The sequence below is a fragment of the Lepidochelys kempii genome, chromosome 4 (assembly GCF_965140265.1).
Source record: "Lepidochelys kempii isolate rLepKem1 chromosome 4, rLepKem1.hap2, whole genome shotgun sequence".
NCBI lineage: Eukaryota > Metazoa > Chordata > Testudines > Cheloniidae > Lepidochelys > Lepidochelys kempii.
Window position 1 is genome coordinate 51,227,366 of NC_133259.1, and position 18,025 is coordinate 51,245,390.

General features: G+C 41.4%; 1 protein-coding gene across 6 annotated transcripts in view; it reads right to left on the reverse strand.

The window, feature by feature from the left end:
• The window catches only part of MGAT4D (MGAT4 family member D), a 117,840-nt gene that overhangs the window by 12,187 nt on the left and 87,628 nt on the right, over positions 1-18,025 (reverse strand). For all 6 annotated transcript variants that reach the window (XR_012158574.1, XM_073341191.1, XM_073341190.1 and 3 more), the window contains 3 exons: positions 14,145-14,259; positions 10,486-10,616; positions 3,162-3,269 (listed from right to left, as the gene is read on the reverse strand). Coding sequence is in view for 5 of the 6 variants with exons in the window: in XM_073341191.1 (XP_073197292.1) it covers positions 3,162-3,269; positions 10,486-10,616; positions 14,145-14,259 (354 nt within the window). In the remaining variant the exon portion in view is untranslated. The remainder of the gene's footprint in view (positions 1-3,161; positions 3,270-10,485; positions 10,617-14,144; positions 14,260-18,025) is intronic.

Below are 18,025 nucleotides of genomic sequence, written 5' to 3' on the forward strand. Positions count from 1 at the left end.
CAATTCAGTGTTCAAATATCTTGGATCACAGAGGGCTGTTATAGAAAATGAAGAGTTATTATCTGAACTATTTTCATATAAAATGATACATTTAGGTTTTAAATATTGCATCCCATATTTATGGGAGCTCCTTCAGTGAAACCACTAAAACTCAACAATATGTTGTGTAACTATAAACTTTATCGATCATTTCCTAAATGATGTAGAAGCTTTTCCAATGGGCAGGCTGTTCCATAATTTCCCATTATGCCTTCTTCTGTAACATCTGGTATAGGCCACGGTCAGAGACAAGTGGACTACACAAACCATTGGTCTGATCCAATATGGTGATTTTTATGTAATCATACAGCACTGACTGAAGTCTTGAAGTCTTGTACTTAAGTGCTCTTATATGGTGAGAACAACTGCTTTATTGGAGGAGGTATGCCACAGGCAATACAGACCTGTGATGCTTTACTAATAGGGGGGAGCGTATAAGGAAAGCCCAGTATCTAAAGGAGGAAAGGCTACCAGAAGGAATCTCTCCATTTCCTCAGGAATCTCAGGAGAATCTTTGTGGGTAGACTAGAAATCAAGCCCTATGCTAGTTTGTATTATTTACATTGTTTATGTAGCCATTCCAGAGTCTCTTGAGACGGTATTTGCATATGACTACTGTGGATTTGAGATGACCTAGACGTAATAAAGGAGGCCTCCCTGAGAAGGTGTTTTTTCCCCAGTTTAAGTAGAGGAGCCTCTGATTGTTTGTAGTAGGACACTGTAATTGAAAAACCCACTCTTGACCTCATGTGTCTCTCCAAATACCACCTCATCTCCCTTTCATCTCTAAGATCATTAAATGCATTGTATACAATTGCTGTCAGGAGTTCCTCTTCCCAAATTCCACCCTAGACCCTCTCCATTTCAGCTTCCACCCCTTGCACTCCTCTGAAACAGGTCTCACTAAAGTCTCTTATGACCTCTTCCTAGCCAAAGCGCAGGACCAGTACTCCATCCTCACTATCCTTGACCTTTCAGCTGCCTTCAACACAACTGACCATGCTCCTCTTGAAATATTGTCTTCCCTTTGCTTTTGTGACTCTGTCCTCTCCTTCTTCTCCTACCTCTCTAATCACTCCTTGTGTCCTTCGGAAGACCTGCTTCGTTCCCTCCTCCAACTTTCTGTTGGGGCTCCAGAGGGGGTCCTTGGTACCCTTATCTTCTCCCTTTACACCTTATCACTACGTAATCTCATCTGCGAACACAAATTCAACTGCCATCTCTACGCTGATGACTCTCAGATCTACCTCTCTACTCCAGACCCATCTCCTCCTGTCCAAACTAAAATCTCAGCTTGTCTCACTGACATCTCCTCATGGGTGTCTAGACATCAGCTCAAGTTCAACATGGCTAAAACAGAAACTCTTTTCTCTCCCCTCCCCATCTCCTGCCAAGCCGACCACTCTACCTCCTTTCTCGATCATTGTGGACAACACCACCAATCCGCCACCCAGTCCGGTAAGCTGGGAGTTATCTTTGACTTGGACTTTTGTCTAGGTCATCAGATACAGGCTACATCTAAATCTTGCAGATTCTTTCAGTATAAGATCTTTAAGATACTTTTCTTCTTATCCATCCACAGAGTGAAAATTCTCACTAGGCTCTCATCTCACATCTTGATTACTGTAACATTCTTCCCTTGGCAGATGCCGCACTCATATCCATTCAAAATGCTACTATAATGATCATTTTCCTAGCCTGCCACGTTGACCACATCACCCTTATCTTTGAATCCCTCCACTATATTTTACGTGATAAAAGGGGAGACAAACTACATTGGTGGGATATGTAAGGGTTAAGTAAAGACCTGGGTAACTGCTAGCATGGTAATAGGAGTAGGCGCGGGCACACACTGTCTCTTTGCTTGATAAAGTTGCTACCCTTTTCCCTTCCCTTCTGCTTGTTAAGGATTGATAAGCATTGCAGCTGCATAAGGAATGTGGGGATCTAAAGGATACTTTCTGTGTAAAGCAGTGTTATCTCCCCCTCCCTTCAAGCTTGGGGTCATGGCCCCTTCCGCCCTTCCCTGAAAACTGCTGATTAAGGGAATTTGTGGCTGCATTTATTGCAAAGAAATGTATCTTCAAAGTAAAAATGTCAGTAGAATATGCTTAATGCTGTAAACAGTAAACAGGGGCGGGGAAATTATATTCAGTATATAGCTATTAATATTAATTGTGTAGGCATACATATTACTCTATAAGGGTTTTGGGGGTGTTGTAGTAAATGCAGGTATTTACATACTAACTTAGATAAAAAGAGTGTGTTGTAATTAATTCAGTGTTTACTTGACAATTGGGTCGAGGGGAACAAGTACAGCAATAAAGAAGCCCGTCTATTCAATCTGCCTCTGGGTCCTCCTGCTCTATCTAACATATATGTCTTCACTTTCAATGCCTTTCATGGTCAGTCCCTACCTATCATCTTCCATTAACTATTGAGACGTTGACTCCAGCCTCTGCTCAGCTCCTGAGGCCAAGCTCCATTGCCTACTTGTTAAAGTTTCAAACAGAGACTTTTGTGCTTTCTACCATGCCACCCCTCACAGTTAGGAGGTGGGCCTCAAACATCTGCAAAGCTACCTCATTATCCTCCTTCACATCCCTCCTCAAAACTTTCCTTTGCCATGATGCCTACAAAAAATTTACAACAGTTAGCATGCTGGTGTCCTCAGACCACGGCTTATCCTGTTGACCAATGTTGTCTCATTGTTTCCTTATACTTCCCCATTTGTCTGTATCCTTCTGTTGTCTCTTGTTTTATATTTAGATTGTGAGCACTTTGGGGCAGAAACTGTCTTTTTGGTGTGTCTGTCCATTGCCTAGTACAATGGGCCCTGATCCATCCAGAGGGATCCTGGGCACTATGATGGTACTACTACTAATTAATTGGAGGCCCAGACTCAGGGAAGATATCCTAATATGTCCTGTGAGTGTATTTCCCCCACTCAGTTCAGATTACAAATTAATATGGTCCTCTCATCTCTCTCCTCCATTAATCTGCACTTCTGGTACATGACATTTATCACCAAATACACAATGTTTTTCGGTTCAAAAAGCAAACAAGTCAGAATTCACACAAATAATTTAGAAATATAGTGGAAAAATTTTTAAGAGTCTTACTTTTAAATTCTGTATTTTTCCAACCAAAGATGAATGAATTCCCACGTGCTGAAAAAGAGATGGCTTAGAACGGATACGTAAATAGGCCTTTTGCTGTTCACAATGTTTCTGGAAAGGAAATAAAAAGGGTCATGTGTATGAATTTTTTCCCCCTCAACAACAAAGGGATCCGTCCTACCATCAGTAATTCAATTTCATTACATAGCTATAGGCTTTGTCCTGCAATCCATATTCACAAAAGTAATCCTTTGGTGAGTATCCCAATGACTTCAGTGAGACTCCTTAAGAACCATTCACATAAGGCAGAATTGGAACTCTTCACTTAAGCCTCTATTCTCTCTGAACGTTTGAATGTTATTAGATTTTGTTTGGGGTTTTTTTGGTCAAAGAAATAACAATAGGAGAAATCAACTAAAGACCACTTTCCTATCTATATTTCTATCTAAAGTGTGGAGGAATGTAATCCTAGCACAAGTTTAGTTGTATTTTATTGCAGGTTCTGTCTGAAAAAATTCAGTTTGCTTTTTGAGCTCATCATATCACTTTTACCAAACAGCTCTGACCATAATCTGCATTGACCATCTTGTTGTAGATCCTGGTCATTTTTCCACTCCTGGCTCTTTCTGTTGTGTTTGATACAGGCAATTGTTACAACATTATGCTGGATCATCCTGAAAATGACGTGGAGCTCTCAAGCACTGGGTTTAAATCTTAGTGTTCTAATTTAGGTATAACTTCGGACAATTAAGTGACAAACTGGGAAATGCAAGTAACTGCCGTTCAGTAAGAATTTCTGCAATGTCTTGTTCCATCCGTGTGTTTTCTCAGATATGAGAATATTCCCCTAAAACTGATTTGTGCTCTGGATGTAAACAGCAGTGCAGTTTGATACACTAAATAAAGTAGGCCATAATGATAAATATAAGGAAGCCTCATGACCTAAATAGAATAAAGCACAAGACTACAGGCAGAAGCCCTGGGTTCTACTCTCAGCTCATCACTGAATCACTGTGCAACCCTGGTAAGTCACTTAACCTCCCTGTACCCCAGCTTCCACATCTTTAAAATGGGCATGATAATATTTAACCAACCTTGTAAAGTGTTTTGAGCGCTATAGATTAAAAGGTGTTATGTAAGTTCTATCAGAACTAGTTAAAGTGAAAAGGGATGGAAAAGCTGCATCTAACTAGCTCAAATGCAAAATCTCAGATGGGATTTATGGCTCTTACCGAAGTACTAATTAGATACACAAAGATAGCTGAGAGCATATAAATAGAAAAAAGTGTTTTTATATTTGTGGCTAAAACAGATGTTCAGTAAAACAATGCTAGGAAAGGGGAGTGAATGCAAATCAGTGCACTGGCAGCTGTTTCTTTAGAAAAGGGTGCTACACTTTTGAAACAAAAAGATACAATTGTGACACGTTATTGTCCCTGCTGGTGGAATCAATGTGTAGCTATACCATATTTTACCATAGTCACAGTGACTACAAAATACTACACCTAGGTCCCCAGTAAGTCCCTTTTTGTGCCACTGCAGCAATGCAAAAGGGACTTAACCACCTTAAAGCAACTTAGGAGGGTATTGCAATCATAGAGGAATCCTCAGTAGGCCTAGGGTCCCAGCCTAGGGTGTGTTGTGTGCAAAGGTAGAGCATGATACACTATAGCAGGGGTTCTCAACCTTTTTCTTTCAGAGCCCTCCTCCCGCCCCACAACATGCTATTAAAATCCAGGGCCAGAGTGTGGGGGTGGGGGGGGGAGGACTTGGGGCTCTGACCACCAGGTGGGGTGGGGCCTTTGGGCACAGGCATAATTTGACTTCTATTTGGGGCAGGGGACAGGGCCTGGCTGGACTCAGGCCAGCTCCACATGCTAGGGACCAGGGAGGGAATGCCACCTCCACCACGGGCCACACCTCAGCAGGCCACCCAGCCTGTCTGGGTTGTGGGGACAGGGGTGCAACCAAAAATTATAACTCAAAGAGGAGGGCTCATCTTAAAAAGTTTGAAAACACTCAGAATGCAGGCAGGGGATAGCTAGGAGCTATATGCAAGCAGAGGGTAGTTCAGGATGGAGGCAGGGAGGTAGCTAGAAGCTGTGTGTTTTAGCCCCATGGGGGACACCGGGACTCCAGGCTTCAGCTCCTGACATCAGCCCCGTGGGGGGCACTGGGGCTTGAGGCTTCAGCCATGGGGCCTTGCACCCCCGGCCCCAAATGGCTCACAGACCTCCAGGGGGCGATAGACTCCCGGTTGAGGACCAGTGCATTATAGGAATGGTGAGTCTACTCTAACTTGTACTGAAGTTCAATTAAGATCCTTGCAATCCTCAGGATCCAGGGGAGAAAATGGGAGACAACCAACACATTTGTTCCAATCACACTGTGTATGTAACCTTAATTTATATATGCCTCAGTGACATTTAAATATCAATTTGATTAGATAACCAATTTACCTGATAGGTTTCAGAGTAACAGCCATGTTAGTCTGTATTCGCAAAAAGAAAAGGAGTACTTGTGGCACCTCAGAGACTAACCAATTTATTTGAGCATAAGCTTTTGTGAGCTACAGCTCACTTTGTCGGATGCATACTGTGGAAAGTGTAGATCTTTTTATACACACAAAGCATGAAAAAATACCTCCCCCCACCCCACTCTCCTGCTGGTAATAGCTTATCTAAAGTGACCACTCTCCTTACAATGTGTATGATAATCAAGGTGGGCCATTTCCAGCACAAATCCAGGGTTTAACAAGAACGTCTGAGGGGTGGGAGGTGGGAAAAAACAAGGGGAAATAGGTTACCTTGCATAATGACTTAGCCACTCCCAGTCTCTATTGAAGCCTAAGTTAATTGTATCCAATTTGCAAATGAATTCCAATTCAACAGTTTCTCGCTGGAGTCTGGATTTGAAGTTTTTTTGTTGTAATGTCGCAACTTTCATGTCTGTAATCGCGTGACCAGAGAGATTGAAGTGTTCTCCGACTGGTTTATGAATGTTATAATTCTTGACATCTGATTTGTGTCCATTTATTCTTTTACGTAGAGACTGTCCAGTTTGACCAATGTACATGGCAGAGGGGCATTGCTGGCACATGATGGCATATATCACATTGGTGGATGTGCAGGTGAACGAGCCTCTGATAGTGTAGCTGATGTTACTAGGCCCTGTGATGGTGTCCCCTGAATATATATGTGGGCGCAGTTGGCAACGGGCTTTGTTGCAAGGATAGGTTCCTGGGTTAGTGGTTCTGTTGTGTGGTATGTGGTTGTTGGTGAGTATTTGCTTCAGGTTGGGGGGCTGTCTGTAGGCAAGGACTGGCCTGTCTCTCTCACAAATCTTGGGAGACAGGCCAGTCCTTGCCTACAGACAGCCCCCCAACCTGAAGCAAATATCAGCTACACTATCAGAGGCTCGTTCACCTGCACACCCACCAATGTGATATATGCCATCATGTGCCAGCAATGCCCCTCTGCCATGTACATTGGTCAAACTGGACAGTCTCTACGTAAAAGAATAAATGGACACAAATCAGATGTCAAGAATTATAACATTCATAAACCAGTCGGAGAACACTTCAATCTCTCTGGTCACGCGATTACAGACATGAAAGTTGCGACATTACAACAAAAAAACTTCAAATCCAGACTCCAGCGAGAAACTGTTGAATTGGAATTCATTTGCAAATTGGATACAATTAACCTAGGCTTGAATAGAGACTGGGAGTGGCTAAGTCATTATGCAAGGTAACCTATTTCCCCTTGTTTTTTCCTAACTTTCCCCCCCCCCCCCCAGAAGTTCTTGCTAAACCCTGGATTTGTGCTGGAAATGGCCCACCTTGATTATCATACACATTGTAAGGAGAGTGGTCACTTTAGATAAGCTATTACCAGCAGGAGAGTGGGGTGGGGGGAGGTATTTTTCATGCTTTGTGTGTATATAAAAAGATCTTCTACACTTTCCACAGTATGCATCCGATGAAGTGAGCTGTAGCTCACGAAAGCTTATGCTCAAATAAATTGGTTAGTCGCTAAGGTGCCACAAGTACTCCTTTTCTTTTTGCAATTTACCTGCGATGTTTTTCTGGAGGACTGCAGAGTGATTTGAGGTTTTGGGCTGTTTTTTGTTGTTGTTCTTGTTTTTAAATGTTAGCTCCCATTAGTCTCCCTCCACTCCAGTGAGTGTACTTATTGCTATCCTTACACTGAGGGTATGTCATCTGTGATGAGCCAGGCTTTGTGTCATCTCCTCAGTGTAGGGTGACCAGATGTCCCGATTTTATAGGGACAGTCCCAATTTTTGGATCTTTTTCTTATATAGGCTCCTATTACTCCTCACCCCCTGTCCCGATTTTTCACATTTGCTGTCTGGGCACCCTACCTCAGTGCAACGTGCATCCTTTCTGTTGCTATGATGCTTTTGGCACCTACTTTATCAACAAATTTTATGTTGCTGTAGCCAGCTCTCTCCTTCCCATAATAACCTGAGTTATAATGGTAAGAGGAAAATTCACACCATGACACTCCATTCCCTGCTCCATCTGTCTAGAAGATTCAGAAGTATACACACACCCACCCACCCACCCCTTTAGATAATTCTACTTGTGGGTGGGAATTTGGAGAGCTACCGACTCATCCTCAAAGGACCTGAACTTCCATAAAATTATATGAACCTTTCCATTCACTTTTAAAGGTAGATTTGAATAAGTTCCTGAAGTGCCCATGGACCTGATGGCTGAACCCATTCACCAACATTTAGTGAAAATATATGGTTGCTTCTACAATGGCTCCCAAACACACTGCTAGGGATAGAAACATGTACTTAACCTATTGCCAGATGACTAAACATACCAACCAGAGGTGGATAGGCTGGGGCAACACACTAGTAAGAATTCCAGTTGCTTGGAAAGGGAAAGTTACTTTCATGGAGTTACTTTCATGGTCCTTCCCTTAACCCTGGTTGAAGGCTCCATCTTTCATATCAGCTTATGAGCTGCTGCTGGGGGAAAAGGCAGTCTGTCCTACTGTAGCCCTCCTCCTGCTCTTGTTTGTGGCATACTTGTAAATAGCTGCCTCTGCTGCTGCTCATTCCACTTGTAACAGCAGCATGCAATTGACTTGACTTGACAGTGTCCCTGCAAGGCACAGAATTTTGATTAGCAGATGTGAAACTCACTAGAAACTTGTGGTCATCACTCTACTTTTGCCAACTTGAAGCAAACACAGAAGCAGAGACACATGCTATTTTATCTTCCTGGTTTATGTATGATTCACAGACTTACGGGCTACCAACTTTTTTTTTTTTAAATGAAAACTAAGGGCTCAGTCCTTAGGAGCTGAGCTCAGCACATCTGAGGAATATGGAGGGGGAAGAGGTGACATTATAACATCTTTCCATCACCCCTTGTTGGTGCATCAGACGCAGATTGGGGCCACTTCAGGCCTTGGATAAATTAGAGCTCCAGGGTTGCCAGCCCAGGATGACTGGAGTAAAATCCTGGTTCCTCCTATGCTTAAGTGGGGAGTGTGAAACGCCATGCTGGGGGAATCCTCAGCTGCCTCCTTAAGGCAGTTTTAAGTCCTCTTTATACTGATGGAGCTTAAAACAAGCCACCTTCTGCCATCCCCAAAGCTCATCTTCCCTACAGCGTGTCATCATAATGAGTCTTTTTCAGCCCACTTGCTCAACTCTCTTCACTCACCCATTTACACATCCCATATCTTTCTCACGTGGAGTCATTTTCCACCCATACCAACAAAAAATAATACACATGCAAAACACTTAAAAAAACCACAAAGAGTGAGAACTGTCATTATCCTATTCTCAAGTAAAACCATGTGCGCTCTAAAAACTAGGGTGGAGGGAAACCTCTTGTTGCCCCCCTGTAGCGTAGTCAGCAGTCCTCTTCAGGAGAGCTTAACCTAGCCCAGGATCTAAGAAGACCATGACTGGTGACAAAAGGCACCACAGGCTGTGTAAGTGTGGGAGTTAGAGAACACTCAAGCACCATCTAAACAAGTGAAAAGGAGTGTAAAAATAGAACTATTTTAAAGAATCACACAGTTAAAATGCTATTGGAAACATTTGGAACTCTAGAAATGGCACCTTCTCCAATATTACCTGGAACTGTTTATTTCAGTTTCAGTTAAAACAAGTACATTAGGTTGGTTTTGCTCCAAACACTTTCCTGCATTATTTGCAAACATATACTACAGCCTTTTCCTAACTCATAAAACCAGACAGTGAAACAGACTAGAAACAAACCAGTCTTCTACTTCTAAACAGAGGGAAATATAAAAGGTAAATAGCATGAAGAGTTTCAAACAAATTAGATTTTAAAACTGGTGGTTTTAATAAACTAAGGTGTTGATTAGTAATGCATAAATTTTATCTTAAGTATCCTAGCAGTCTGAAAATACTATGAAATCAAATGCTAAGTCTCAATACAATATGCTACATAAGGCGCTAATTCTGCAATTGACTACACAGGCAAACTCCTGAACCCATAAGAAGCCCCATTAAAATCAGTGGAGCTTCATGTAAATGCAAAGTCTGCCCACACAAGCCATCTATAGTACTAGAACCTAAATTCTTATTTTTCCTCATTAGGTTTCTTAGAAGGAACATTTTAATAGTTTGATGTTTACTTTTAATCTTTGTTCTTGCCATTTTAATTCCCATGTCGCCATACCATATATTAAGTAGCAAGCATTGCTTTTACTGGTTAACAATATAGTTGTCAGGTTTCAGAGTAACAGCCGTGTTAGTCTGTATTCGCAAAAAGAAAAGGAGTACTTGTGGCACCTTAGAGACTAACCAATTTATTTGAGCATGAGCTTTCGTGAGCTACAGCTCACTTCATCGGATGCATACCGTGGAAACTGCAGAAGACATTATATACACACAGAGACCATGAAACAATACCTCCTCCCACCCCACTGTCCTGCTGGTAATAGCTTATCTAAAGTGATCATCAAGTTAGGCCATTTCCAGCACAAATCCAGGTTTTCTCACCCTCCGCCCCCCCCCCCCCCCAAACTCACTCTCCTGCTGGTAATAGCCCATCCAAATATAGTTGTGTATGCTTACTTCATTACGGAATGAAATCAAACAAACTATTAACACAAGATGTCCAAGCTAGTAGTTCAGTTAAATTATACTTTGAATCACATTACAGTACAATCCCCAACAACTGTTTACAAATTCCAAACTGCATAAATGTGTTTTAGGGATTTTTACTTTTCTGTTTTTGAAACTGAATCATGTATTAACTGTGATTTATAATATAATTTATTTTGTAGTCATAAAATATGGAAATACTTACTGGATCCTTTTCTGGATTGCATACTTTAACCCAGAGAAAGTGGTCTAGAAGCCAGTCTATGGGCTTATCTTTGTAGAACATTAAAAAGAATTCTACTATGAGTGGTAAATCTTTAGTCCTAAACAACTTTCCTGAAAACAAAATAAAAGAAATCACACATTTCAGTCATATTTAGTCCTGTTGCATATCACTACAGCCCATGTTTTCTTCCTGCATCCAAACACATAGGGTAGAACCCAGACCTTACTGAACTTAACAGAAGTTTTACCATTAGAATCACAGAACCATAGGACCACAAGGGTCATGTAGTTTAATCCCCCTGCCAAGATGCAGAATTTGTTGTGATTAAACCATCCAAGACAGATGGCTATCCAGCCTCCTTTTGAAACCTATCCAGCCTCCAGTGAAGGAGCTTCCACGATTTTCCTCAATATGTTTGTTGGAACCTCCCATGGTGGGGGAACCTCACATCAGTGGGGTCAGGCTTTCACCCATAAATTGTGTCTAAACAAGGAAAGAGCATGATTTAAACAAAAACAAAACAAAACAATTAATCTCCTGTTTACTAATCCCATATGAAACATCTGTTAGCACGTACTGTAGATGCAGTTAAACACCTTTAAAATTGTGTTAACTTTTGGAGTCGATGCTAGATGGGAATACAACGCTTGCAGGATTAGGCCTGATCTACATGTTCCAGCCTTATCTTTGCTGGCAGTGTTGGATCATATTAAAGAAGTTCTGTATTAAAATCACAAATGAGTTTGATTCCCCATAGTTCAAATTCCAGGGTATTACTAATTAAGAGGTCTCTTGGTTTTTGGTACTGTTTCTCTCCCTCTATGTGTGAAACTTGCAAGCTGCTAATTGTGTTAGTACATTCTAAGACAGAGTCTGTTCTCAAAGCAATTCACAAGAGAGAGAGACTCAAAGCAATACTCTGTAACAACAGAAACAGCACCCAGAGACTCCCCGCCCTTTTGTTGTATTAACAATTGTGATTAAAATAGAGATAGAGGATGTATGTGGATGGATGCTTGGTGTGGATAATAACTGAATGATCAGGGAGGTGCCAGCCTAAGAATCCAGTGTCCATCGGCTGAAGAAGGCGTCAAGTGGAAATAACCAGAGGACCCTTGGAGGGCAGACTGGAATCCACCCAACAGCCTCAAGAATGGGAGAACCAAAGAACAAGATAACATCTTGGAGCCGTCAGGAATGTGCTATCTGCTGATTGATTCAGCAACAGCGTGATGAAGCAATTCCCATAGACTGGCATAGGAAGAAATTCCTATAAAAATAGACTCTAAAAAGTGAGAACTTTGGGGTCTGATTCTGCAAACCAACTTCCAGGAGCATCAGATGAGCATCTGACAAGGCCCTGCTCCCTCCTCATGTCCAGGCCACCTGGCCAGTGGCTTGGCATGAGCAACTCTAAGGCTGGTAACTATGATAACAACCTTGCAGAACCTGTGTGTGGGTGTGGGTGTGTGAGAGAGAATGAATGTGTGAATAAATATGAGATTGAATGGAATGTTATAGCTATAACTAATTGCTTACTATGATTCTTTCTGTATTCACAATAAATGTGGTATTTTGCCTTTTTCCCTTTAATAAAATCCTGCTGGTTTTTAATTTATTGGTATAACAGCAGCGGCATGTGGTGTATGTGTAGCTACAATCCACAGGGAAAAGCAGGCTGCATCCACACTGCTGTGTGTAGCTGCATGCCACAGTAAAAGGCTCTGGGGCAGCAGGGAAAGACTCCAGCAGCTCCCCAATGCTGGAACCATTACCTACTGCAGGTTGCTGCTGGAGCCTCTCCTGGTCAGGGAAAGGCTCTGGCAATGGAAGGAACCTGCTTGGGAATGTATTAAACAGTGTAGAGTACATACCCTGAGGTTCAGGCATGTCTTAACTCTCTTCACCTAAGCAGTGCCTCACCATCTGTGCTGCTATCTATATCCATGCTAGGGGAGTGTACAGTGTATGTTGCTATCAGATAGTCATAGCCAAAGTTGAACCAGTTTAGCTAAAGGTGTAATCTTAAATGGATTTAGTTAAACTGGTCCAACTGTGTGTGTGGAGACTCATCTCAGTTTAACCCACAACACCTTCACTCCCAGCCCCAGCCAATGTCTCATTTCCCTGCTTTGCAGAATAGCTGAAGGCTGCTAAATGGAACAGGGAAGCATCCTGCATAGACATTTCCCTCCTATATGGCCCAACCATAGATTTGTCTACAAGTTTGCTTCCTCTGCACAACATTCAGGAGCAGGATGCAGTTCAATATGTTTGTTGAAACAAAATCCGTTTTGAATTACCCATTGTTCGTATTTCTAGACTGTTAAACTTGAGAATGTTGTTTGCTCATAATATGTATATTTTGTGATTACTCACCATGTTGTCAGATAGTTCAGTTATACTAACAGTTATTAAAGCAAAACAAACAACTCCTAATTTATGATGACTTAGCTGATTTAATGCACAAACTCAAGGGGCACTAACAACCAATGGGCCAAGTTTTACCTTTGGATGAGTATGCATAGGTCCCACTGACAATGAGTCAAAGTCCACTGACTTGAAATCAATTGGAGCGAAAGGCAGAATACGGCTCATTGACATTTTGGCAATCTAACCCACTTAAAATTACTTCTAGAGCATCATTCTGGTTGTGCCATAACAAGGATACACAGCTTCTAAAAATTTTATGAAAAATTTAACATAGATTTGCAAAGGGGCTGCATTTTATTTTTAATCTTGAATTTTTAGGAATTGCTATGTGATCATCAACTGACATATAGAAACCTTTGCATGTTGAAGTATACATGTGTAAAAGGGGAACGCTCACCACCAGTGCTGCAAAGGGGTCAGGCAGGAGTGCACCAGGTGGTCACATCTTTTTATTATAGTTATGTCCTTCAGCTTCCCCAAAGGCTTTTGTCTTAATATGGGGACTTTGGGGATTTGGGCCCTTGAACAGTCAGGGTCTTCCCCAGATGGACTCTCTGTCAAGATAAAGCCTTTTGTTGATCTCCTGGTTTTTGGGAATGGGTTAGGTATCTAGGCCCACCCTCTCCACCAAGCTCTGATTCAGGGCTCGATGATGGGCAGCTATGTTCTGCACCTTGGGGTGCTATGCAGCTGCACCCCCACCCCCCCTGGGACCACTTCCTACCCACGTTTCCCATCTCTCAACAGAGTAAGTTACACAATTGCAAATAAAGGCTCTATCCATCCCAATAAGCATCTTTGGAAGCCTGCCACACCTACAGTTATTGTGCAAATTGTCAGTCTTGGAGGGAGGGGCTGACTCCTGGGTCCAGTTAAGTGTGTAGACAGTTAAAAAGGAGCTGGGAACATGGCAGGACCTCTTTTCCCTGTGGGAATGAATACAATGTGACTGGATCTTGGGTTAATAGGATCTTGCACTATAAGGATAATGCCTACAGGCTCAGTGCCATACAGCATGGACAGTGAGAGACTCTGAACATAGACTGGGAGTCTTACATGGTTGTAGCATTTCCTAGAGAATCAGGGATGTTTTGGGATTAGCCCTTCCAGGGTTTGAAACACAATTCCATGTAAAATTTACATTAGTAGTGCACCTCTGAGTTTGAGCTGTATGCTAATGATCCTGCAGAAGCTGCAACACTTACCAATAAATCCAAGCTGAGAGAATTCAAGAATCATCCACTCATCAGATGGCTGTTTAAGAGCAAAGTTTTTTATTTTCTGAACGTACTGAGGTTTTGCTACAATATCATCTTCTAGCTGAAAAAAAGAACAGTGAAACTGATGTTTTCCTTGCTTACAGAGAGGAGGTTATCTTAATACGTATACATTATATATTTTGTTTTATTGCTGTCAAGTATGTGACTGGGATGTGCCAGACTCTAGCACATGATAGTGATTTCTCTAGTCTTCTCAAAAGAGTCCCATCTCAGAATCACACAAATACTTGTTTTACAGTAGTACCCATAACATGCTAAGCACTTTCCAGATATTCAAGAAAGCATGAGTCCCTGTCTTAAGAGCTCTAAGGGAAAATCTAAGGATAAATAGACAGACAGACAGAGGTTAAGGTAAGGGAAACAATAACATTTTATATAAAAATAATCTCCATTCATTGTAAGAAGCATGGTAGAAGTGACTCTTTAAGAGAGACTTCTAATGTGAATGGTGTAGAGCTTTGCAGATGAGCTTGCAGGGAGGTTGTACCATGTATGGGGCTGCATGGGAGAGGACATGGAGGCAATTGTGTGATAAGTTAACAAACAGCTGGACATGGTAGGGGAATACTAGTGGAGCAAGAAGAGAGGTGTTGCAAAGCTCAATAAGGGGCAGAATCAGAGCTTTAAAACTGGTGCAAAGAAGCTTAAATTAGATGCAAGGGTGGATGGGTCACCTCTTTACAGAAGAGAGTGGCATGATCAACTTGATGGCAAGGAAAAAGACTTTAGCAGCTGCAATTTGTATGGTTTTATGGGGACAAAGTGTGCATTTGGGAGGCCAGAGAGAGGCTATTGCAGTTGTTGAGGCAGAATATAATGAATACCAGAATGAGAGATGTGGCTGTAGTGATGCAAATAAAATGATGGAATTTTGAATTGTTGGGGAGGAAGAATTAGCAGGACTTGTATAGAGACTGGATTTGTGGGAAAGGGGAAGGGAAAATAACCCTGAGATGACAGTAATTATGGTGTGTCAAGAGTGAAAGAAGGTTGGTGGTTGGGAATGGAAGATTAGGAGTCTCCTTTGACCACGTCATCAGTTTAAACTGATTATAAGACATCAAAGAGGAGATGCCAGAGATAAAATGAGATGCAGGAGTCAATGTAAGGAGCAGTTATTCAGTGGAGAAACAGATTTTTCAGAGATCACACCTGAAAACATATGAGCTGGTGAGATTATCTAGAGGCAGTGCATTAAGTGAGAATGGCTAGGAGACAAGGACAGAGCATTGGGGAAACCTCCAGAGAGAGGAGAAGAGGAGAACCCACCAAGAGAGATATGGACAGAACTATCAAAGGCGGGAAGAAGAGCAAGGGAGGACATTATCTCAAAAACCCAATCAGCATCAGATGTCAAGAAGAAGAAGAAGAAGAAAGCTGACAACATCAAAAATCAGCAGAGAAGATGAAGATAAGTAGAGGTCCTGAAATATGGCCACGAAGAGATCATTAAAGACTTCAATGAGAGAAATTAAAGTAGCAGAGAAAGCAGAAGTCAGTTTGGAACGGATCTAAGATAGTTTCATAGAGTCTAAAGCCTGATAGGACCATTGGATCAGCTAGTCTGACCTCCTGTATATTCACAGGCAATTAAATTTCACCCATTTACCCTTGTATTGAGACTTTAACTTGTATTTGGCTAAAACATAACTTCCAGACAGGCATCCAGTCTTGATCTGAAGATGTCGAGAGATGGAGAATCTACCACTTTCCTTGGTAGTTTGTTCCAGGGGGTTAATCACCTTTACTGTTAAAAATGTGTCTAACTTCTACCTTGAATGTGTCAGTTTCCAGCCACTGGTTCTTGTTATGACTTTGTTATGATGTTGAAGGAAAGAAAGTCAATGCAATGGTTGTGCAGTGCTTGATCAGGAAGTTTAGCAATGAATGGGAGGCGTGTGTGGAATTGTATAATCTAGTTGTCAGGATTGACACCTGAGAGCCTAGCAGAACACAAGACTACAGGCGTTATCTTCCTTTGTTCATCAGTACTTCATAGATTAAAAGAGGCACTTTCATATGAGTGAGGTTGTTATTAAAATTTGGTTTTCAACTAAGGAAACCAGAAAATGAGAAAATAAAAAAAGCAGCAAAATAAAATGGAAAATGGCAGTTGTTCAGATTTCAAACATTTTAGTAAAGCATTATTTCACTTTTTCAGACGATTTAAAATATTTATTTGCATTTGTGACACATGGCCAGAAAGGGTTAAGCAGCTTGCAGGCAAATAGACCCCCAATTCAACCTTTAGGGAGATATTGGTAGATAATGCCTCTGTTTCTGTGTGTTTACATATATATTGTTAGCGGTTAACAATGTAATCGAGCAGTCCCTGTCTATGCTGTATTCTATTAATTCAGAGATCAAAAGGAAACATTAACATTTAAATGAACTGTAAACACAGTGATATCACTGTATTCATCTGTCTTTGAAATGTATAGCAAATCACCTGCGAATGGTGGAAGACAGGCAATTGCCTTATGTTAATCCCTGTAGCTAATTACCGATGATGCTTAGGAAATAGGTCTACTTCAAAGTCTCCATGATTGCCTATTGTTCGCTTAAGGACTTCAAGCTGTCAAAAGAAGGCCTGGAACTCTATAAAGATATCTTGGGTCCTGATTCTTTTTATCTCCGATCAGCTTGATGCTTCATGCAGAGGAAACTTGGGTTGTAAGACTGATATCCAGTCCCATTTGGATCACCCTGAATATGAACACTGGACGATAACCTATGGACTAATTCTGAAAGAACTCTTTGCAACTACAAAGCTCACCATTTCTACTATGAATCTGATCTAAGAACTGTACTCATGTCTGTATGTATACTGATCGTTTAACCAACACTTACTCACTCTCTTCTTTTTAAATAAATTTTAGTTTAGTTAATAAGGATTGGCTGTAAGCGTGTATTTAGGTAAGATCTGGAATACTGATTAACCTGGCAAGTAATAAGAAAAGGAGTACTTGTGGCACCTTAGAGACTAGCCACAAGTACTCCTTTTCTTTTTGCGAATACAGACTAACACGGCTGTTGCTCTGAAACCTGGCAAGTAATGTGTCCAATCCTTTGGGATTGGTAGAACTTTCTTATATGATGAATAAGATTTTCAGTAATCCTCATCATATTTGACTTGGGTGTCTGGGTGGAGGCCTACGGTTGGGTTGCTTTAAGGGAACTGTGTTGTTGGCTTCTGGGTAACCAGTGAGGTATTATAGAAGCTGTTTTGTGCTGGTTTGGTAAATCTAAGTATTGGAATATCCACCAGCTTTGGGGATTGTCTGCCCCATTCTTTGCAGTTCACCCTGAGTAACTCCAGTGTGGCCCCCTGGGGCCCTGATCACAGCATTTTAAACCACTATTCAACAAATATGCAAACACCGTTTACTTGAAACATCTTGTTCTAGCATGCCCCAATGTGATCAGAACATTCAGTTATCTCATTCAAGTAAGAGACCCCCTCCTTTTTTGAAAAAAAAAAAGCATAAACAACAAGGAAAGCTGCAGGTTTAAAAAACGCTTAAAGATTACACCATTTAGGAGATCTTCCAAACAGAGGGGTTGATCCAAAGCCCACTGAAGTAAATGAAGAGAGTCTTATTGACTTCAAAGATCTTTAGGTCAGAACTCAAACAGCATTAAAAAAGCAAATTTAAAATCCCAGTCCACTCAAGTGCTTACTGACAATGTAGTGAAAAATGTAACTATTAAAATAATACAGGAAATACATTTTTTCCCTTAAGACCTGATCATAGATGACTTTTGATACGTTTTTCTTGCTGTTTTCACTGAACTGCCTTATTGTA